We start from the raw sequence: 23312 nt of genomic DNA on the forward strand, positions 1-23312 counted from the left end.
GAGGGAGGGGAGACAGCATGGCAGACAGAGACACACTGTGTGTGTGAGAGAGAGCGAGCGTGAGAGATGCATATTGCCCCTTTAAGTACGCTGACCGCACTCTAAGTACGTTGCGTTCTTAAGTAGATCAGCAAGTTGAGATGACAGCTGCTGTCAGCAAGCTCTCTCTGTCCTGAGCCCTGTTGTCTCTCTCCCCCTCCCCCTGCTGCTCTGTGGAGATGGGGTAAGCCAGGAGGAGAGGGACATCCTGACATTAGCCTCCCTCCCCCGCACAACAAGCAGGAGCAGCTCCAAGGCAGAGGGCGGGAGCAGCACATGGTAGTTGAGGGAGGGACAGCTGAACTGCGGGCAATTGCTAGCCTGCTGGGTGGCTGCCGCACAGCAAACTTAGGGGAGCTGATTGAGGGGGCTTCCAGTCCACTTTGGTTCCAAGCCCCCACCAGCTAGCTCCAACTGCTTTTTCTGCAAGCACCGGACAAAGTAGGCAGCTGCCAAACAATGTTATAAGGGAGCATTGTGCAACTTTCAATGAGTGTGTTCCCTAACGAAACAACGTTAACTGGGATGACTTTTTAAGTGAGGAGTTACTGTACCTTAGAAACACTCATAATTGGCTAGTTGCTGTGCATATAACCACTCTTACCTGCTAGCCAAGTAAGCTATGATGGCAGATATTCTGCATTTCCATCCAGAAGATAGTCAGATTGTTTAGCTTACAAGCTAAATATGGTTGTTTATAAAAGTTTACATTGGAATGCAAAGGAAAAACTTCAGTGGTGTGATAATATTGTGGGGGACCCACGATACTTGCTCCAAGTTTTTTATTAAAGAGGTTGCATTGTGTAGTGTAGTATTGAAGCAGAAATATTTAATTCTCTTGAATCTGCGTGGTATAACATCTTATTTTTAACATATTGCATATACAAACAAACCTTGGTAAGTAAAATTCAGTATGTAAAGGGGGAAAAAAAGAATGAATGTATTGCCCATGCTGTGATTGCCGTTACGATTTCATCTCTAGTGAATAGACCAGGGGTTGGCAACCTTTCAGAAGTGGTGTGCTGAGTCTTCATTTATTTACTCTAATTTAAGGTTTTGCGTGCCAGTCACACATTTTAATGTTTTTAGAAGGTCTCTTTCTATAAGTCTATAATATATAACTAAACTATTGTATGTAAAGTAAATATGGTTTTTAAAATGTTTAAGAAGCTTAATTTAAAATTAAATGAAAATGCAGAGCCCCCTGAACTGGTGGTGAGTGCGACTGAAAATCAGCTTATGTGCCATAGGTTGCCTACCCCGGAATAGACTCATTTGAAAGGCTAAACATTTTTTAACTTTTAAATGGTGAGTGCTTGAAAAGTTCTGACATGGGGGAAGCAAGCAGACCATATTTTAACCAATGTCATTCTCCTTGTATTAACTGAACATAAAATCTCCTTTTTCAAAATTGTGAGTAATATGTTCTGTTGTGTTTCAGTGACTGCATACTGGAACTTAGTGTTATGCCTAAAGATGAAGACATCCTTCAACTGGTATGTTGTGTTTCGGAAAATGAAAATAAGATATACTATTGAAAAAACTCATTGATTTGCTGAAATTTTTTTTGAACAATGTATGCTGCTTTCTGAATACTTTAAATCTTTGAACATTTGCTGTTAGGAAGTAGTTGGAATCACATTTATTTTTGTTACTCCTTAACTCCCACTCTACTTGCTTATTATCTTTGAAATCTCAGAATGTGAAAGCACCAGCAGTAGTTTTTAGGACCCAAGAAAAATACCTCTGTTCATAGCATTTTCCACTATATTCATAAAATACTGAAGCTATGCTAAAGAGGTATTTTAGAAAGCACAACTCGGAGACTTATGGTTGTCTGACTTGATTTAATGTAGGTTTCTTAATATTAGAACTTGAGAAAGGGCTATTTTAAGAAAATTGCTAGATTTTTTGTGAAATTTTTTTTCGTACAGAAAGAACTTACTTGCACTCTACACAGAATTCAATTCCAAGTCAGAGGTACTTCCAGATTTGAAGAGAAGTATAATGTTGCACTGTGTAAAAGATGCAGTGTCACCTGAAACAAAACAGTGACAATTTCTATAACAAAATGTAGCAGTTGCATATAATTTGAACAAGGAGAACTATATTTTGGAAAATATTACTGTATGTACAGTTGCACATCTTTCCTCAAACTTGTAAAGTTTCCCCAAATAATACAGTATGTACAGTAACTTATTTTCTAAATCAAATAGTTTTCTAAAACCTTTTTACTCAAACTGTTGTAAATATTTTTATGATGGCTCAAAACTGAGATTGAGGCCCCACTGTACTGGTGACTGTTAAAGAGAGGCGATGATCCCTGTCCCAGAGGGCTTATAGTCTGAACACCCAAGAGCTGAGGGTAAAACATGTGAAAATGAGCCTGGTGAAGAATTGGCACAGCCTTGTAAATTACCTGTAGTGGTGTTCGTGTTAATTGGGGCTATAGCTAGGAAGTAGGAAAAGGCAAAAGGTCTGAAAAGACTTGGTTAGCTATTGACAGCAGCAGGGGTTTTGTAGGCATCACATAAGTGAATCTAAATTTGAAGGGTGCTTCATGTGGTTAGAGCAACAAGTCAAGAAGATCATTTTAGTAGCAATGTTTTGAATAGACTTGAGGGGGAAGTAAGGCTACAGTAGTCAAGGCCAGGAAAGAGGAAGCTTCAATAGTGAAGACATTCGATGATGGATATGGATGGGAGTTTTGGGTTTGTGGATTGAGAGAAAAAAAATGGATTTTCGGGATTATCTCGTGTGGGAATAGTGGCAAGATTTAAAAATGGCCTGAATGAGCATATGATGCCCAGGTTATGTACTGAATGGCTCAGAGAATGGTGGCAGTGTCCATAATGATAAAGAGAGATTGGAAATGGGGGAGAGGTGCAGTGAAGAGTTTAGCTTTTAACTTAATTTCAACATCAGGCAAAAACTGGACATCTGTGAATAGATGCCAGGCTGAGACGCTCAAAATAACAAGAATGGATGGTTCACACCACAGATACATCCTAAAGAATTCAACTTCCTTTAAAAAAAACAAAACAAAAAAACAAAAAAAAAACACACAACTTTTTTTTTAGGTCCTTAAATACTGCCCATAACTCACGTTGTTCATTTAATTTTATTTTACATTTGCTAGTGCAAGAATGGACAAATGAATTTTTTCCAAAATTTGTCAAATATAAAGTTACATTAAGATATCACTAAACTGAAATGTTGAATGCTAAGTTTCAAACCAGAGGACACTTCATAGCATAATATAAATCTTACAACAAAGGGTTTTAAAATTGAAATAACAGATCCTTAACTAGTGTAACATACACTGCGCTACTGTAATGAAATTTGACTTCACTGTTGCTACTGGAGAGGAGTCTGTTTGTTTTCTAGATTTAAGTGTTCTGCTAATACATAGAAGATGATGTCCATTTTTCTTGGTTAGAAATTAAGCATCAAGTAACTATGTCTCTGATCACTGTATTCTGTAACAATTTATCAGTTAACTTTGTTTTATACAGTTATCAAAAATGTGATTAACAAAGACTTGTGTAACATTATGCTGGGGATACCCATAGCTGTGAGCTACTGTTACCTCTCTGCCTCAGTAAGCATGGGAGTTGCTGGTGATTAGATTGTGCATCAGCTCCTGGCCACACCAGTTTGTTTTCCTCACCAACATACTTCTTAATGCTTTCCCAGTGCAAATCTTGCTTAGCAAGTAACAACTGGAGAACTCCAGCCCCTGAGCTCCTCAGACATTCCTCTGCAATGTACGGTCTCTACCACTGTATATTCACAGAAGATATTAAGTTTGCTGCTCTGTTAATGAGTTGGTACATCTCGGCTTATTAATTTAACTGGGGTAAATATGACCTTCCCTTCAAACACAGAGCTGAATTGGTTTATGTAGAAATAAAACTAGTTTATTAACAAAAGAGCATGGACTAAGTAGTGGTACTAGGTAAAAGAGAGAGAATGGTTATAAGCAAATAAAAGTGAAAAAATGCACCTGAAAGTATAAGACTTAATCTAGCAAGGCAGTCTTTGTTCAAGATGATTTCTTTTACCCACAACTTTCTTTCAAGTTTTTTGGTGGCCGGGACCCATCAAGGAGATAAAGCAACCAACCAATTGGATTTCCTTAAAGTGAAGGATAAAAATGAAGTCTCTATTTCTTCTTTTCCCAAAGAGATTGTTTGTGTCTTACAAATCAGGAAGGTCTCCTGGGGATTCGGTCTCCTGTGTGTCTCTGGGGTGCAGGAGCTACCTTAATTCTCTCTCTCTCTCAAGTTCAGGAGCAGGATAATTCCCACTGGTTTAGCTTGATAGCTTGGTTTACTGTTAATATGGAAATAGAGGTAAACCCACTTTCCTTTGGCTGTCTTGTTTTAAACATGTTATAACAACATCATACAGAGAGAATTTGTATTTCTCATATAACATTAACACATGCACTTTACAATATTATTAACCAGCATGTTAGCTTTCATATACCGTATTTTGTACAGATATTATTGCAGTAGTGTGTGGAATGTCATTACGGGATGCCTAGGGTCACGACTGGCAACAAGTGTGATATAGATTATTATAATGTAGGAAGTTACCTTATAATGTAGGAAGTCCTGCCAGGGTAGGAGAGCAGAGTGAGGCTTTTTTCAAATCCATCAACACAGATCAAATGTTAGGTCCCTGCTTGTCTTTTTCTTGTATCCCTAACCTTGCTACTCAAGGTATGCTGCATTGCGTTTGTAGATCTCCCAGGCTGTCATCATGAGTTATAGTTTGAACCTATATCACTGGATGTTGGCAGCTTCAGCAGAGGTGCCAAGAATAGCTTAGGCTATGGAGTCTAAAATATGCTCTTGCCCCTAAAGTCAGTTCCTTCTACGTCAGGGTTGAAGCATGCTTATGGTCTGATTGTTCTATCCTTCCATTGACCATATTACATCTGTTTGGTGGATAAGAGGGCTTTTGTTGCCAGGACTATCAGTACTGCACATCGTTTACCAGAGGTCTTACTAGAGAAGCTTCCTTTTCTGTTGCTGCAAGTGCTCCAAGGCTGAGCATGTTGTGCTACCACTGAGCACCAGGCTACCCCGCTGAAAAAGACTGCTAGTAGGAGCAGTTTGCTAACCAATCAGAAACATCAGATCATTGTAAATATTTCCACTATGACTTCATTTATCTGAATGAAAACTTCAGTGGGACGTAATGTTATAGCTTTGTTGACAGAATTTCTGAAAGGGTACAGATACTAAAAACTGATTGTGCTATGCCAGAAATGGGGTAGTCTTTTTGTACCCTTTTTTTTTTTTTTTTTACTTTAATATAAATGTCCTGAAGGCGGGGGAGAGAACAATCTCTTGAATGAAGTTTAGTTATTAATTTCAGGATGTTTCATTCATGTAACTTCATCCTTTGAATTAGGTTCCTATAATATCAGCGATTTTAGAGATTTCTTTTGTGTTTCTTGTAGAGATGTTCTTTTGCCGCCAGGTTCAGTGAAGGACCTTTGTCCCCTCTTCCCAGAGCAATGCACTCTGGGGATTAGAGCATAGTCTTCAGAATAACAAAACAAAACAAAGTGGAACTTCCTTTCTTTTGTCTATAGGGAGACAATCTCTGAATGATTTTTAGAGTTGAGAATCTACATTGCCTTTCTCACGTCTAAGAATTGTATTTGATGTTAAGTAACCTATTTTTTTAAGCTGTGGGAAATCAGCCTTTATAGTTAAAATAAAAAGTAAAGTTCAACCTCAGAGTTTGAATACAGATTCTCAAAAAATTTCCTTACTGCGCACAAAGGTCTTGAGCTGACTTTTTGCTCTGTGGCAGTTAATCAACAAATTCCATGATGCAGATCTTCAGATGACAGTGTTTTCTTGCATCAGAAGCTCTTGTAAACTTCTGTAATTAAACACCGGTATATTTTGTAGGAAGCTTCAGAGTTAATGGTTAACAGTGGTGGTAAGTTGATAAAAGGTTCATTGTCTAGCTGTAAAAAGAGAGAACGGATTAATTATTTTCTGAAAATAATGTTGGTTGTGGTAAACATTAGGGTGCTTGGCAGTCTCATCAGTGTGCTGATGACTGATTACTGTGGTAAGTATTTGAATAATGTGTCACTGTTTTTCTGTTCTTTGAATATTTTATAAACATGTCCATGGTAGTGTGTGAATGTAGATTTTTTTTGTCATTAAATCTATTTCCTGAAAACAGGACTTTGAATAATCCATTCACCTATAGCAATTAGGAAGTTTTTCAAAGCAAGTGTTAGTTTCTGTGGAATATTTTGCTTTCCTTAGTTAAAAAGGGAATTAAGGGTGAAAGCCTGGCCTTGGTGTAGTCCATGACAAAACTTTCATTGACATGAGGTGAGCAGGAAACAGGTTTTTCCCATCTGTGACGGGGTACTCAATTCACCACTAGGATGGCACCTCCTCCTGGTCACTCTGAGGAATAGCTTGCGAAGCTGACACCCCTTTCTGTGGTTGCAAACCACCTCTCCATTTCTCTTCCGCTCTGCAGCCCCTCTCTCACTCCATGATCTACAGCCTCTTTGTGACTTGGCCCTCTGGCCAGGTCACTCCGAATTTTCCCCTTCTGGGATAGTCTTTCAGAGTTTTTGCTTAGCAGTCTTAGGCACTTTTTCCTTTCACTGTCGCATGGTGCTACTCCCTCGGCAAGTAGTAGGGGAAACTGGGACTGCCCTCAACTCTGGGTCCGGCTCAAGGACCATCTAGTCAGCAGCCAAGGTCCATTCCCTTCTAGACCTTGGTGCCTTTCCCTGAGCCCTTTCCTTGGTGCCTTTCCCTGAGCCCTCTCTGGGTTTGCCAGCTTTTTCAACTCACTCCTCTTAGGGAGGAACTGTAGGCTACCTGCCTGTGCAGCCTCCTCCCTTCTCATAGGGAATGACTGCAGCCTGTTTCGCAGCAGACTCCTATGCTGCCTGTTTCCTAGCTTCATAAATCTGACCCAGCTTGTTCCTCCTTAACTTGATCCCCTCACTGAGTTGGGATTGCTTAGCCACTTGATTTCCCTCAGCCAGGGCCGGCGCTTTCATTTAGGCGACTTAGGCAGTCGCCTAGGGTGCCACCATTGGGGGGGATTTTGCCGGAGGGGGGCGGGGGCAGCAGGCGGCTCCGGGGGGGTGGCAGGCGGCTCCGGTGAAGCTGCCGCAGTCGTGCCTGCGGAGAGTCTGCTGGTCTCGCAGCTCCGGTGTAGCTGTCGCAGGCATTTCTGCAGATGGTCCGCTGGTCCCGCAGCTCAGGTGGACCTGCCGCAGCTCCACCGAAGCCGCGAGACGCACGCGCGGGGCGGCAAAATGGCCCGGCACCTAGGGCGCCAGAAACCCTGGTGCCGGTCCTGCCCTCAGCTGTGGCCTGCTGGGTTAATTAGCACTCTTCTCAATCTACATGAACCCCTTCAGGGCAAGCATGGGGTGAACCTCATCACAGAAACCTACACAAATTTTCAAGATTTAAAACTGTTTCCATTCGGGACACAATTCAAAATCTCACACTTACACAAACGGACAATCCCAAAACAATTTGTCTGTCAGTCAAAGTGCTTTCATAATTTTTAAACATTTGTCTTTGATTTTGACTTTTTTTTTACGAGCTTAAATGTAAAAACAATTGTTTTGAACCAAAAAGCTGATTTAAAAAACAAAATAAAACAGTGAGATGGGACTTTTCCACAATTTCAAAACTTTTTTTCTTAAAGTCTTTGAAATGAGATTTGTCAAAAAACAGCCCTTTCACGAGAACACATTTGGTTTTGACAAATTAGCATTTAAAATTTTTTTTTTCGTCAAATTATTCCTGCAGCTCATTGATTTCAATAGGGACAAGACTTCTAGTCTCTCTGGTTATCATGTGAACTGAATGAAAATTGCTGAAATTTGTTTGCCTTAGTCTGCAAACAGCTTCCAAAGCCTTACCTGTTGCTGGTAGCTCTTGTCAGGCAGCATCAAAATTAAAAACGAAAGGAAAGATTGAGGGGGAATGCCTATCTTTAGTCTTCTGGTAGAATCCCTCTGGCTTTAGAAGACCATTCTGGCTTATGAATGAGGGAAGTAAGATGGGTAGGAGTTAGATTTGGGTATGAAAATGTATGTGGCAGAGTGGTGAGAGGCAGAATTTGTTAGAAAAGAGAAGTGAGGGAGAGGTGAGTATTTTGTTTTGGGGGAAGAACTGGGAAAGACTGAAAACATAGAGGAGGAGGTAGAACGTGTAATGTAGACATAGAAAAGGGCATATACTTTATAAGGTAGAGAGAAAGAAGAAAGATACAGAAAACAAGGCAGGAAAATATTAACCTTGGTTAGATATGGGAAAGAAGGTATAGCTAAAGCAAGAGAAACATAGTAAATTCCGTTCTGTACAGTTTATTAAGTAGAAAACTGAGAGCGTATAACACATTCTAATCCTTGTTTTTAGTCACTTAAAATTTATTAACTCTTCCAGACTGTAATTTTCTAGATTGGTCCCATGATGATCTGATCTATTTATTTTGGCATGTTTGAGCAAAACTGGTTGATCTGCCTTTTTTAGTAAAAAAGACTTCCTCCGTTATTTGGAAATTATTTTTTGTAACTAAAAAACCCTCCAGTATCAAAATTGCATGGGGAGAAAGCTAAAACATAGCATAGAATTAGCCCTTATTGGAAAACTTTTGAGTGTTCTAGAGAACTTTATTTTTTATTTGATTTAGCTGTGAGCCTTTGAAAAATCGATCCATGCACTTAGTATTATTGATCTGTTTTTTTTCAGATTTAAAAACGTGAGGCAAAGGGAAAAAATTTAACTTAAGCATGAACAAAAAATTATCTGTGTAGTATAAAATATGTAGTAAATGTGTAGTGAATGAGTTAAGGCTTTAGATGTGAATAGGTGGTAGAACTTTTTATAAAGTATAAGATGCATTTCTCATAAGGCTTGTGGAAGAGGGGTTCTCTCATGAACTTCCTATGGGATACAAGTGAAGCCATCCCTCTTGTGGACTTCAGTGTGCATTGCCTATGGTTTCCGCTGTTTTTTGTCTAAATAGTTCCGCAGCTTCATTATACTGTTGCCTCTTCTTTAATTAAATATGATGATTCAATTTTAGGTTGAATTTTTATTTTATTTATGGAAAGTTTTCCTGTATTTGGGTTTTCTTAAGAATCCTTTTTAAAAAAAAAAAAAGTACATATAGAGAACAGCAGGGCTGCAAGGTTCAGCACTAAACCATCAGGGAGTGACAATGTTCAGGTTTCATTTGCAACGTCAGCTCTGCCTCCTTGCAATAGGTTTCAGGTACCTGTTCACATGCAGCACAGTAAATCATTCTTACACAATATACTGTAACAGAGAGTAGCAGTCTAAAGTTGCTCTCCCATACAGGCTACTTAATTTTGGAGCTAAGTTAATTTAACAGTTAATTGCCTCCAGAGGAACGCTGTGCAAAGTGTTGAAAAGAAAATATATAGTAAAAGTCTGTGGAATAAACTATAACAATGCATTCCTTAAATACAATTTAATACATTTTTAAAAATAGCCCATATATGGGATTTTCAGGGGCACCTAAAGGAATTAGGAGCACAAGTCTGACTGAATTTTATTTAAGTGGACAAGTCTATACTGGACTGTCACAACAGTGAAAAACCTGTCATTATAAAAAGATGACAAAAATATTGCAACCTGTTACATGTGTCTAAAAAGGAGCTGTTCTGTTGGATAGATGAAGAAAAGGAGAACCAGAGGCCCAAATATAGGTGCTTCTGTGGGCATTGTAGGGGAGAGGAGGGCCTAACAAAGACCAGAAGAGGATATGTAACTGTATGAGGAGAAATCCCCTTCCCTGAAAGCAGCAATGAAGCCAGATGTAGTTCTGGTTGGTGGCTTCTGTGTAACAACTCAGCAGCATCTAGGGCAGAGGTGGCCAACATGGCTCTGGAGCTACATGCAGCTCCTTGTATAGGCACCAACTCCAGGGCTGGAGCTACAGGAGCCAACTTTCCAATGTGCCAGGGGGTGCTCACTGCTCAACCCCTGGCTCTGCCACAGGCCTACCCCCCCTCCACCCCTTCCTGCTCCCTCCCCTGAGCCTGCCATGGCCTCGCTTCACCCGCCCCCAGTCTCCTGCATGCCACAAAGCAGCTGATTGGGAGGTGTGGGGAGGGAGGGGGAGATGCTGATCGGCAGAGCTGCCAGTGGGCAGGAGGCTTGGCAGGGGTGGGCAGGGGAGCTGCTGACATATTACTGTGGCTCTTTGGCAATGTACATTGGTAAATTCTGACTCTTTCTCAGGCTCAGGTCAGCCACCCCTGATCTAGAGGAAGTGGGATCAAAACAAAGCCTCTGATGGAGGCGGTGCCAGATCTGGGCCCTTCAGCCCTTTGCTGATAAAAATTGCCCAGCTATGCATCTTACTTTGTCCCGTAGCAGTGGGCCTAACCATGATATTCAGTTTCAGCAACTGGCACACTTGGCAATTATTTTATTAATTGGAAGGAATTAAATCTTCTGAAAATGGGGATAGTGTTAAAATATCTAGAAACAGGTATCTTGTACAGTTGCATTGAATTTTAGAGCAGATTATAGGCAAGACAGATGCTGAACTGAGGCTAGAAGAGAAAAGCTACTCGGCTATTGAGCATCTGGCATGAAATATCAGAGTTTAGCTATCCTATGCAATCAGAAATCTATTTTTCTTTACCCTAAAAGTTTAAAGGACAGGAGCACAATTTTGTGTTGCTATTGTCTTTACTAAAAGAAGCTTTTTAGAATAATCTAACTTTCAGCTGATGTAACAATAATCAATGAAGTGTACTTGTGAAACAAAGCTATATTTATAAAATGTGTATGATTTAACACCAGACATTCAAAGTGATGTCAGTAGAGTCAAACAGTGTTTAGATGGCCCAGTGAGTTTTCTTACATAACTCATAATTCTGCCTTGCTACAAAATGAAATATTTAAGCTCATTTAATGTATCCCTCAAACAGCTACAGTTGGAAGCTATTGTGTATAATACTGGAGATAATCTTCTAGCAGGAGCAGAAAGTAGACTGTTGGAAAAAATATACAACCTTTTGCACTTACTCACCTCTTTTCAAGCAAGCTATGGGAGGGTCTAGGTATTAATACTTTTAATCTACCTACTGTGAAATTCCTTTTCAAAAGGGAAGCTCCATACGTGGCTGCAGCTGCTGCATTTTTCAAGAGCTGCTGCTCCCTGAAGTTGACTATGAAATCTGCGCTTATTGCCAAAAGACACAGAAGTACTCTCTTCCCCTAGATCTGGACTTTTTCCCAGAATTGACCAGTTTTGTATGGTATTGTATAACTGCCGAATTGGCACTTTTCCCCAAAGACCATGTTTTATTTTTTTTTCTGTAGGAGGGAAGGTGGAGCAGGCTTGTATCCATCTTGGAGCCCTAAGGATCTACGTATTATATTCTCTCCAGCCTTTAAAACCTTATGGTAGCAGCCATCTTCCTGTCTTTTGTTTATCATTTCTCAGCCCTGGGTAGTTATTTCCTGTCATGAGGCATTCTTCATGTATTTTGGGTGTTACGGCTGTAGCACTCCCAGCATTTTTGATGCAAGGACCTCCACCCTTTTCTTTAAAACATAAAATAAAACCTCAGTTTCCTGAATGACTCATTCCGCTTTTTTAAAAAAAAAAAAAAAATAGGAGTGTAAAAAAAAATTGTTTGGATGTAATCTAAATATCTTCCAGGGAACCAGTAAGACTAAGCTAATATGTTAACTTTTAAATCCAGTGATACTTAATGGCAGGGCCTTTTTCTTAAAGGGGCTAATCATTCTGTTTTTATGAGGATACCTTCAGCAAAAGTAGTGGCAGTTAAGTTTTGTGTGTGTCGTTCTCATGCTGGTTACTCTTCTAACACCTTTAACCCTCCTTTTGATGAGATGTATACAGTTTATAAATTGTTTCACCACTCTCATGGCGCTTTAGTTCCATTAATTTTCCCCTTCTGTGCTGGAATACTATTATATAAAAAGCACAGCAGCAATAAATTGATTAAACATAATAGCACAAACAAAACTACAAATATTACCCTAAATCTACTCTAAATGCATTAATAGCAGAAGACAAGCACGTCATGCTTACACATAGATGTCTCTCATAATCCAGCCCTTCTATTACCCAGATTCTCAGATTTTCTTCAAAGTGAAAGTTTCACTCCTTACTGGGGCTTTACAGAGTGTAGAGACCCTCCATTTTTCATTCTCTGGAGATTCTGTCATCAGCTGCAGAACTCAAAAGGTCATCTATTCTGGTTACAGCATACCTCCAACTACCTTGCTTCGAAAGATTCAAAACTGCAATCTCCTCTTGGGATCTAGCCCAAAAGGGAACATAAATGCATCCTTGTGGATTACTTTGGCAACTTGTAAATGTCATCTTTGAAGTGTCCAAGGGCTACGGACGGTAACTTTGTCAGAAGGGTATTCTAGCTTGTGTTTAAATAAAACCACTGAGGTTGGATTCAGGAAAAGATCATTAAACTGTTTTTCAGTTGATGTCCCATTAATGACAATGTATTATCTCAGCATTTGAAATAAATGCCAACATATTACAATTTGCTGTTCCTCAAAAAACTGACAGCATTGTCCTTTTTTGAGAGAGAAGAGCAATTTATTTATTTTGTAATCTGGTTTAATCTTGCTTTCTTTTTTAATTTAAAGGACTTGGACTTTCAGAAAGCATTTGACAAAGTCTCTCACCAAAGAGAGCAAAGTAAGTTATGATGGGAGAAGAGGGAAGGTTCTCTCATGGATCAGTAACTGGTTTAAAAGATAGGAAACAAAGGATAGAAATAAAAGGTCAGTTACTAGAATGATAACTAGTGGTGTCTCCCAGGTATTTGTACTGGGACCAGGGCTGTTTAGCATATTTATAAATGATCTGGAAAACAGGGGTAAACAGTGAGATGGCAAAATTTATAGACTGTACAAAATTTTTCAAGAAAGTTAAGTCCAAAGCAGACTACAAAGTGTTACGAAGGGATCTGTCAAAACTGGGTGATGAAATTCAGTGTTGATAAATGCAGAGTAATGCACGTTGGAGAAAACAATCCCAACTATACATACAAAATGATGGATCTAAATTAGCTGTTACCACTCAAGAAAAGGATTGTGGAGTCGTTGTGAATAGTTCTCTGGAAAAAATGTGCTCAATATGCAGCGGCAGTCAAAAAGCTAATGCTGGGAACGACTAGGAAAGGGACAGATAAGCCAGAAAATCTCATCATGCCACTCTACAAATTCATGGTATGCCCATACCATGATGGAGGACATGACAGACGTCTATCAAATTATGAATATGAATTCGTTCACATAATTTCACACCCAATGAAGTTAATAGGCAGCAGGTTTAAAACAAACATAAGGCAGTACTACTTCACACAACACACAATCAACCTTTGGAACTCATTGCCAGGGGATGTTGTGAAGGCCAAAAGTACAACGGGGTTCAAAAAAGAAATAGGTAAGTTTATGGATGTCAGGTCCGTCAATGCTTAGGGATGCCCAGAGCATGGGGTTGCATCCCTAACTTATGACTGCTAAAAGCTGGGAGTGGACAACAGCTGATGGAACCCTCAATGACTGTCTGTTCTGTTCATTCCTTCTGAAGCACCTGGCATTGGCCACTGTCCAGAGACCGGATACTGGGCTAGCTGGACCATTGTTCTGACACAGTATGGCCGTTCTTACATTCTGATGACGTGCAATTTAATCCTTTCCGAAACTGAAAATTGTGGAATTTTTAAATGGAATTTTGGTACTGTATTTCGGACCTGGGTCATGGTGAGCAGAGATGCTTCTTTTGTCAAGTTAACTATTGTCCGAAATGGTCCTGTATGTAGGGTGCGAAGGAGAAAACCAAGTAGTTACCAGCTGAATGTATCCAGGTCTTAAAAATATACATCTAGCTGTAAAAACTTAATTATACCAAGAAGCAATAAATTATTGTTCTAAGCCCCAAAACAGCTTTCAAAATTCAAAGACCCTTGAACATGTTTTTTTTTTTTAAATCCTCACTTGTTTTGAGATCAAATTTCTCTTTTAATGAACTGGCACTCACTCCCTGATTGAGAACAAAGAGTGGCAATAAGGACTTCCCAAAATAACAATTTTGCTGCTGATTTCTCTGCTGGTGATGGTCAGACTCACAGCTGTTACACTCATAGTTGTAGAGTTTAAGGCTAGAAGGGAGTTCATCTTGTCTGACCAGCAATGCCACCCTACACCCAAACACTAAACCCAACAACCAAAATTACACCAAAATATTACAGCCCATGGGAAGTTAAACTGTTGTGTGCCATGGGCAGAGAATAGGCAGGATCAAGGTGCATCAGTGCCAGGGCATTAAATGAGAGAGACCCAGATAATACAAGCAAGTCACCTGCATGCTGTGATGCAGAGGAAGGTGAAGAAAAATCCCAAGGTTTCTCTCCCAGTCTGACCTGGGGAAAATTCCTTCACAATACCACATATGGTGATTTAAAGGCTGGGCGTGGGAGCAAGAACCAGTCAGCTAAGCACCTGAGCGAGAATGCTTGGTGCCACCTCAGGGCTTTAGATTGCACTGTCCAGTATTCCATTACCAGCTGTTTCCACCTCTGATGCTTCAGAAGAAGGAGACTTAAAAAACAACAGCCCAAGAATACGTTGGTTATGTGAAACTGAGGAAAGAGATTTCCACTTCTCCAACGTGCTTTTACTAAGGCTGTAGCTACATTAAGAGGGTCAAATCCAAGGACATTTTTTGGGTTGTGGAAGAGGAGCACTAGGGTATCAGATGACCCTGGAGGCCGTCAGTGTTGTTGATAGAGGGCCAATAAAGAAGTCAATCATTTCAAACTGCGATAGTGTTTTTTGTGATACAGACATGCCCATGAGGAAGTGAACCTAATCAAACTATTATTGGATCATAACTTGTCTTCACAGTCGCTACCCACCTGCTGCTGAAAGTCTGTCCCCCTTTACTAGTTACCTGAACCATGTAGTTTCCCTCAAACTAATGGGTCCATGTTGATCTTCAATGCCATTTTATCATCCTTTCAAACTATGAAATGTTTTGTAATCAAGTATATTTAAGTAAGAGTTGTATTTTGACAGTATTCTTGGGGTGTTTGGTTAACTGCGGCTTTCAGCTTTTGAATTAAAGCAAATATTGCCCACAGAAGTTAATGTAAAGCTTTACTAGTAAGCACTTGGGAATGGGAGATTTTGCAGGTATTATGCTCAAGGAATGAGGAGATGAAGAGGATAGAAATATATAGTATTAACTTGCTCAGTAAACCCTGTTTTATGGCATTGAGGAATGATGTTTAGCAAATATAATTTCTGTCAGATAAATGACCAATTTAAAGTGACATTTATTTGCAGTAAAAAAAAAAAATTCCTTACACTGATGATGATTTAAATTAAATGTCTTGGGTTTAAGATTTTAAATATTTAAACAAGAATTTTCCCAGTATTCACCATTGGAAGAAGAGAGGGTAGGTCAGTGTGTTGTTTTCATAGAATATTGTACGTCAGTAATATGTTGGGGTTTTTTCATTTAAATGAACCTCTTGAGCTGTATTCTTGGCACAAATGTGGTCTTGGCACAAATAAACTAAACAAAGATGCTGCAGGATGGGTGATGATGCATCCCTGTTTTAAAAGAGAACTGTCTGATATAGTGCTCCCCTGTTAATGCAGAATGGTGAAGGGCAGGAATAGGCAAGAGCACAATTAAATGGATTAGTAAAGAAATGAAATATTAAGAAAATGCAACTGGCTGGGGAGGGAAGAAGCCCTGCCAATGGCTCAGTTCTCCAAGATGCTGATCATGTGGGTACCTGATCAAGCAAAGCACTTAAACATGTGCTTAACTTAGTGTGCAGGTGGTCCCATTGAAATAATTCAGACTTTGCACTTGCTTAAAGTTAAATATGTGCTCAAATGTGTCTGGGGGTTGGGGCCAGTGGGCACAAGTTCTCAGGATACAAAGTTTACCATGATAATCTTTTAAATCACTTATCCCAATATATTGTTTTAGTTGTTTCTGAAATGGAACTGTGTGTTTTAATTAAAATTTGACCACATGTGGTAGCTGCAGGTAATAACCCTGGAAAGAAAAAGAAAAACTGGGTTTGTATTTTAGTTGTTCTAATGTTAAATGGCATAAAAATATAGTGAAAATTTTAAAAGAATGAACCTCTTATATTAATTAGTGTAATATGAGCTGATAAAATATTTCTTATTGACTTAAAATAGGATGAAATAATTGTTGTTGTTAAAGATCCATTGTGTTAGGTGCTTTACAAGTACAGTCTCTGTCCTGAAAAGTTTTTTGCATACAAATATACAAACAAAAACAGACCGAGGATATGGGAGAGGGATAGAATTATACAATGTTTTATGATATAGATTATTCTTACTCAACTTGATTAAAAACAGTGTGTTTCTTCTAAATAATGGCTGCATTTCCCATTATCTTATAAGTAGAGCACGGATTTTCAAAGTTCATGGCACTGCGACCTCTTCGGACAAAAAAAAAAAAAATTGCTTTTTGACCCCAGGAGGGGGTACCGAAGCCTGAGACTGCCTGTTCCCCATCACCCTGTATGTGTGTTTGGTGGGAGGGAACAAAGCCCAAGGGCTTCAGCCCCAGGCAGGGGGGCCTGTAACCTGAGTCCTGCAGCCCTGCCCTGCATGGTTGGGCTCAGACTTCGACCCTGGGCCCCAGCAAGTCTAAGTCGGCCCTGGCGACCCCATTAAAATGAGGTCGTGACCCACTTTGGAGTCCCAACCCACAGTTTGAGAACCACTGAAGTACAGCAACAGACTTACAGGATAAGTATAATTATAGTTCTATAGCATGCTTTCATAGAACTTCATCTGATTTTTATGGGAAGCAGGAATGTATACAAGGTTGCAATGCAGTGTTTTTGGATAATTAAAAAGAGAAACTTTTGTGAGTGCTGAGCTTTTTAAACACTCAATGCATTCCTAGGTGTTTGGCAGTTCTTGTCATTAGGGACTTCAGTGGGGTAGTGCTTTTAAAAAGTCAGAAGTTCACTACCCTAATTTAAGCCAAACCACAGTGGCTCATTTTTTGTAAACATATCTTTTAGTGTAACAGTTTTGAGACCGTATATTAGTCTTTCACATATTAATCCACTAAGAGGAACTAAAAGACTGAAAAGAATATGCACATTTTCCCCAATATAGTTTCAACTGTATGCAAATAGGTATATGAGTGCCAGAAAATGTATTTTGATGCATGTAAGATTCTGGTTTAATTCGTGAACCTGTTTTTAAAATTGGTCATTGACTGGCTGATTAAAGCAGTTAAAATTTTTCAGACTAAATAATAATATTACCAGTATCTCCTCATTCATTACCTCAGCTTATAGCATTATCGGGACACTAATAAAACGCAGTGCTTTCACTTCCTTAAATGTTACAATACTTCTGTGCAGGCGCTGTAACTGGGATTATAAAAGGAAGGATTTAATTAATACAAATGTGGAAACTCCTCACTCTGTTTTTTTTTTTTCCCACTGAAAATGAAGCTTTGACTGAATTAGCTCATTAGGGAATTCTGCCTATCCCTCAAGCCCTTTTTAACCAACTCTTCTTTCCTCACAATAGTGAGCCTGCTCTGCACAGATATTAAGCAGTTGTGATCATAAATACATACCTTTGTGTATATAATATGTTTAAAAAAACAAGTTTTGGTCCTATTTTGAGCATCATTAGACAATTAGTTATCTTCTGAAGCATATTGTTAATAGTTCAACATCCAGATTTGTCAGTACATAATTATTACATTTCCAGTCATTTTGTAATTTGAGGCATCTCCAGATCTTAGCATTTTGTTTTTTTTCCCCAAAGTTAATGAAGCATTGGTGGTGGTGGACATATTTTACAAAGATGCTAACTCCAACACAGTTTATAACTTAGGTCTTATGGAAAACGTTAACATTAGCTTAGTCCAGGAAGGAGAACTGTTTTGGTTTTTTACCTTACAAACTAACAAAATTCTCCCTGGTCTTAATTATTTTGCATGATAATAGTCTTATTTCATTTACATGTTTGAGTGTCCCTCTTCCTCCCCGTTTCTTTTTAAATTTTATTGTGAGCCTGTCAAAATCATAAATAGCCACTTTTCTATAAAAGTGTAGAAATGCAGCTTTTATATTCTGCTATGGGGGGAAAAAACTATTAGGGTGCAACATGTAATGGAAACACAGCTTGCTTCTGTTTTGTGAGGGGTGGGAAAAAATGAAACCAATCGCATGGGGAGGATGTTTCTGCGGAATCATCCCTGTAATTTCAGGTACATAGTGTGAAAGCAGCTGCAGTCAGCTGACAGCTTGTGGTTATGTTCAGATATATGTGGGGAAGAGGTGCACTGTTTCAGATGCATAATGAAGACCTCATTTCGTCATCTGGAAGCAGGGATGGTAGCAGCTCAGGGAAGATGAGACAGTAATGTTGCTCTAGTGGAAGGGAAGCCTTGTTACACATAAGCAGAGCACTCTGCATGCAGCAGTAAAGATGCACCAAGGCAAAATGGCACAAATATATTTTGCTTTCCGGAATGGGTAGAGAGTAAATACAAGAAGCAGGTAGAAGCAGATGGACATGTCTGCAAAGAACCTGAAGTTTATTTTTTTTTTATACTGCACTGCCCTTAACCTGTGTTGGTACCTTCCAGAGAAATTGGTATTAGATGTATTTTTAGCTTGCTATATCCAGAATCAGTATGACAACATAATTCTGTCTTCACATCTGTAAGCAGCTTTTACTATGTTTTCCTATTTTCTGCCAGCTGAAGTTTACAAAGGATGTCACAGCACTGGTAAGAAATGTATACAGTAGCCATTTGAAAGATTTTTGTAAGGCATGTTTTTCTTAAGATTTATAAGAAGCCAGAATATTAAAACCTGCAAGATGCTGGAATTGAGCTCCATATGCTGATCAGCTAAATTCCTCTCATAGCATATAACCCTCTTAATTTGTAGAGTATGCGTGTGTTACTTTGATTTCTTTTCAGTTTTCTTTAATATTCTGCATTTAACTAATGCTCAACATAATGTTTTTTTGCAGCAGTGTTTTAAGTGCCTCGCCCTCCCCCTCAGTACTTTGCTCTCAATCTTATGTTTATGACTGCACTTGGGCTTTTACAACCTGTCTAATGCTAAGACAAGGCACGTTGATTGTCTGAATTGAGCATGTTATGATTTGAGCAGAAAATGCTGTGATATGATACCACACCTAAACTGTATAAAAGATCTGGGAAATCATTTTAGTCATTTACTGCATTGGCAAGATTGGAATTGTCAGCTCTCTATTTCATCACATTTTAACTAAACCAAGTAATGCTAAAGTTTTAAAATAACGTAGTAGTTTTTAAATTATGCTTGACTTCGATTTTCTATGTATGCTGTTGGTTTTGCAATGATTACAGAAATGTCTCTTGATGCAAAAAAGAGATTGATGAAACATGCAAAATGTAATCTAACCATTTTTCTTTGGAGTCAGGCTCTTAAACACAAGGTAAGATGTGAATTATTACACATAGCAAATTTGAAATTTTAGTTTTGCATTTTACGGTAATGGTGTATAGGGTAGACATGTATGTATTTTTTCATATTTATATCTGTCAGTTTAAGCAACTAATTTTTTAACAGTGTTATTTATTGAATATCTTCAATAACGTAAGATTATTTAAATGGTGGTGGGTGTTGGCTGGCAACAAAGATGTTATCAGTCACTCTAATTTATTCATTTTACATTTAGCAACAGTGCCTTTTTACATATGAGAATCTATATTTCAGGGAGAAGTGTATACAAATGCTATCTAATCTTTTATATGGCAAGACAATAGAGAATATTCTAGTGCTGGTTAAATTTATTATGCAGCCATTTAACCTGTCGATTGCTGTGAAATCTTAGCTCCCAGCATCAAGGGCTTAAAGGGAATATTTGAAGTAGTATGGTTGGAGGAAATTGGGGGGCGGGAAATAATCCTTTAGTTTGTGCTCACAAATCTTGAGAAATATGTCTCATTTACCTGCATTAATTTCAAGAAATTTGTAATTCATTTGGTTTCTAGAGTGTGTGGGTTTTTTTAGCTTTTTCTTTTCTGTAGTGACTTCACATGTTAAATTTTCAAACAGCAAGAGAGCATTAAGGGAAGAAATGTACTATTTCATTTTTACAGTGTCCTATTTAAGATCATTTTTAAAGTGTCCTATTTAAGATCAAATGTAGTATGAATTTAATATCTAAGCTGCCTTTTTTCTAGGGACTTTATCCTGCAGTTGCAAGAGAATAGACTCAGTGTGGTGGTCTTTCTATCTCTCTGTTTTCTGTGAATTAACACTTTTTTTTTTTTAATCATCCATCCACAGGCATATTCCCAAGATGCCTACCTGAAAGGCAATGAAGCCTATAGTGGCAATGCTCACAACATTCCTGAACCACCACCAATATGTTATCCTCAACTAACATCCACAGCTTCTGTCATGGCACAGTCTGTAGACATACCGCCTTCTGACTCTTCATTGGGCAAGCAGCAAGTCAGTAGACCAGTAAGGACTTTGATGCAGCCAGACAGGGCCTATAGAATGGAAATACAAGTGCCTCCATCGCCAACAGATATAGCAAAATCAAATACAGCTGTGTGTATTTGCAATGAAACCATAAGGACTGTTGTTGTGCCTTCTGAGAAGGCTGTAGATTTGCCGTCCTGTAGAACCAATCATGCCGGTCCATCACACAGGACAGAAGAAGTAAGGTATGGCTTGAGGGATCAAACCACTTTAAAAACAAAAGCATGGACCACATCACCACCATCTTCAGTGTCCAGTGCCGTTGTACTTCCTCAGACTACAGTTACAAGGCCAGTAGATCCCCCTGGAATGACAAGTAAATCTGGAAATTATGGAGGACATCCAGAAGGGATCTCAAGCACTAGACCTCCTGCACGTTCTCCCCCAACCTCTACTAATCACTATACTTCTCCAAACTCCCACCAGCACATAGACTGGAAAAACTACAAAACCTACAAAGAGTACATTGATAACAGACGTTTGCACATGTATGGCTGCCGAACAATACAGGAAAGATTGGATAGTTTGAGAGCGGCCTCTCAGAATGCAACTGATTATGTGGTGCCAAATCGCACTATTTCACAGGTACGACGCAGAAGCACCTCTCATGATAGGGTTCCACAGTCTGTTCAGATCCGACAACGGAGTGTGTCCCAGGAAAGACTTGAAGATCCAGTGCTGATGAAAGAGTGGCCAAGAAGTGCTTCACAGGATGCATTAACTTCGCCATCTATTAGTTCCAGGAGCCACAGAACTCAGTCGTGGGATTACCTTGGCAAGCAGGTCGAAACAGAAAATTTTTGTGCTGAGAATCTTGTTATAGATTCAAACGGAGACAGAAAAAAGACTTACAAGTGGACTGCATTTACTGAGCAAGATGATCGGCGAGGTATTTATGAAAGATCCCGACAGCATACATTTCACATGTCCCTTCGAGGTCCACATTTTTCAGTGGCTCCAGGTGCTTATAATTCAGACAGGCGAAAAAGCAGTAGAGCCTCTGTGTCTGCTTCTCAATTCCAGAAAGTTCCATCAGATGTAAAAACACTGCAGCCTATTAGAGATTTTCAAATAGCTGGTGGAATTTCAAAGGCTACAACCACCTCACAAGAGAGAGTGTCTCTTGTGACAGACAGAAATTCTAAAAGTAACTCTTTGAAGACCTCTGTTCCCTATGCAGAAAAATCTGTGCATCCCGTTAACCAGAGCCTGGATATTGTGGCCAAAGACCAAAAAGCAGTAAATCACTTGCATCCAAGTAGTCTGTTAAATCATCAATCAAGAAACCAAGGAGAAAATGCCCCAGACCACAAAACAGAAATTGGCAGGAGCATCCAACCCCCCACTTCAACTGCAGCTTCTGCCAAACTTGTCCAACAGATTAGTGAGGGCTCAGCTACCTCTGGTAACTTAGATGTTTCCATTAGACAAAAGATTCAAGATTGTGAAAGGGAAAATGCACAAGAGCCTGAAATTCAGCAACCAGATGTTCTGGAAAATGACACAGACACCGTTGTCTTGCGGGAAAAATCTCCTTCTGGTCACCAGACTCCACAGCCTTTGAGACACCAGTCCTACATCCTAGCAGTAAATGACCAGGAGGCTGTCTCAGACACTACCTGTTGGTTACCTAATGATGCACGTAGAGAGGTGCATATAAAAAGAATTGAAGAAAGGAAAGCATCAGGTTCCAGCCCACCTGGTGATTCCTTGGCATCCATTCCATTTATAGGTGAGCTATACAGATTAATTGTATCAGTGTGATATATATATAAAGTATATTGTTTTACTACATTGTGTCTAATTTATAGAGTTTAAATCAAGAGAACAGCATTCAGGTGATTAACTAGAATTCACTTAAACCTTCCCTCTGTGTGGATCTTTTCCAACACTTCTTATCCAAATAGACATTAGGATGGTAAACACTAGAGTGTTTTTCAGAGGAGGGAGAAATATTTCATTAGTTGTATGCTGTACAGTATGTCTAGGAAAACCCATTGTGATTCAAAATAATTCTCTAGAATTTTCTTCAATTCCTTATACAACTCCCAAAATTATATATCCTCTTCTGGTTTTTACTCCATGATCTGATCGGATCTTATTTGCAGTAGAGCATTGTGCATGTGATTGTTTCCTATTCATTAGAAATAATTCAGCAGAATCAGTGTTTATAATGCTTTTCAAAACACTGTAAAATATAAGATTACTGCCTCAAGGACCCTAAATTTTTCTTAGAGAACTATTAGTGGTGTGGTGATATGGGTGAGGATCATTGTAATAACAATTTGTGAAGAAAAACCTGGTCTTAAGATATTTGATTTATAAGTAGGGGGAAGCTGTTCATTGTCAGGTCTTGGGGAGGTAGGAGCTGTTCCAGGTGTAAGCAGTGGAACCAAAGATGGTGTGGATCTGCAAGCAGGGAACAATTGAGGATTGAGTAAGAGTAGGATTAATCATGGGTCATGAAGGTTGTCATGGGCAGAGACATAAATGGGGATAGGCTCGTACAGAGCCTAAAAGGTGAGACCAAGAAGCATGACCTTGGTGTGGAAGGAAAAAGGACCCCCATAAGGGACTCAAGCAGCAGCAGGTAAAGAGCTTTGCAGTGTTCTGATAGATGAGAAGGCTCAGAGTGAGTTACAGA

At 39.2% G+C, this 23312-nt stretch overlaps 1 protein-coding gene across 6 annotated transcripts in view; it reads left to right on the plus strand.

The window, feature by feature from the left end:
- Positions 1 to 23312, plus strand: part of ARHGAP21 (Rho GTPase activating protein 21) — a 208467-nt gene that overhangs the window by 136377 nt on the left and 48778 nt on the right. For 4 of the 6 annotated variants that reach the window (XM_032775680.2, XM_075062282.1, XM_032775676.2 and 1 more), the window contains 3 exons: positions 1481 to 1535; positions 18883 to 18912; positions 20468 to 22400. In XM_032775680.2, the coding sequence (XP_032631571.2) occupies positions 1481 to 1535; positions 18883 to 18912; positions 20468 to 22400 (2018 nt within the window). Of the gene's footprint in view, positions 1 to 1480; positions 1536 to 18882; positions 18913 to 19048; positions 19611 to 20467; positions 22401 to 23312 lie in introns of those variants that run through there. The other 2 variants (XM_032775677.2, XM_032775679.2) reach the window with 2 other exon arrangements.

Source organism: Chelonoidis abingdonii, chromosome 2, assembly GCF_003597395.2.
Source record: "Chelonoidis abingdonii isolate Lonesome George chromosome 2, CheloAbing_2.0, whole genome shotgun sequence".
NCBI classification, from domain to species: Eukaryota; Metazoa; Chordata; order Testudines; family Testudinidae; genus Chelonoidis; species Chelonoidis abingdonii.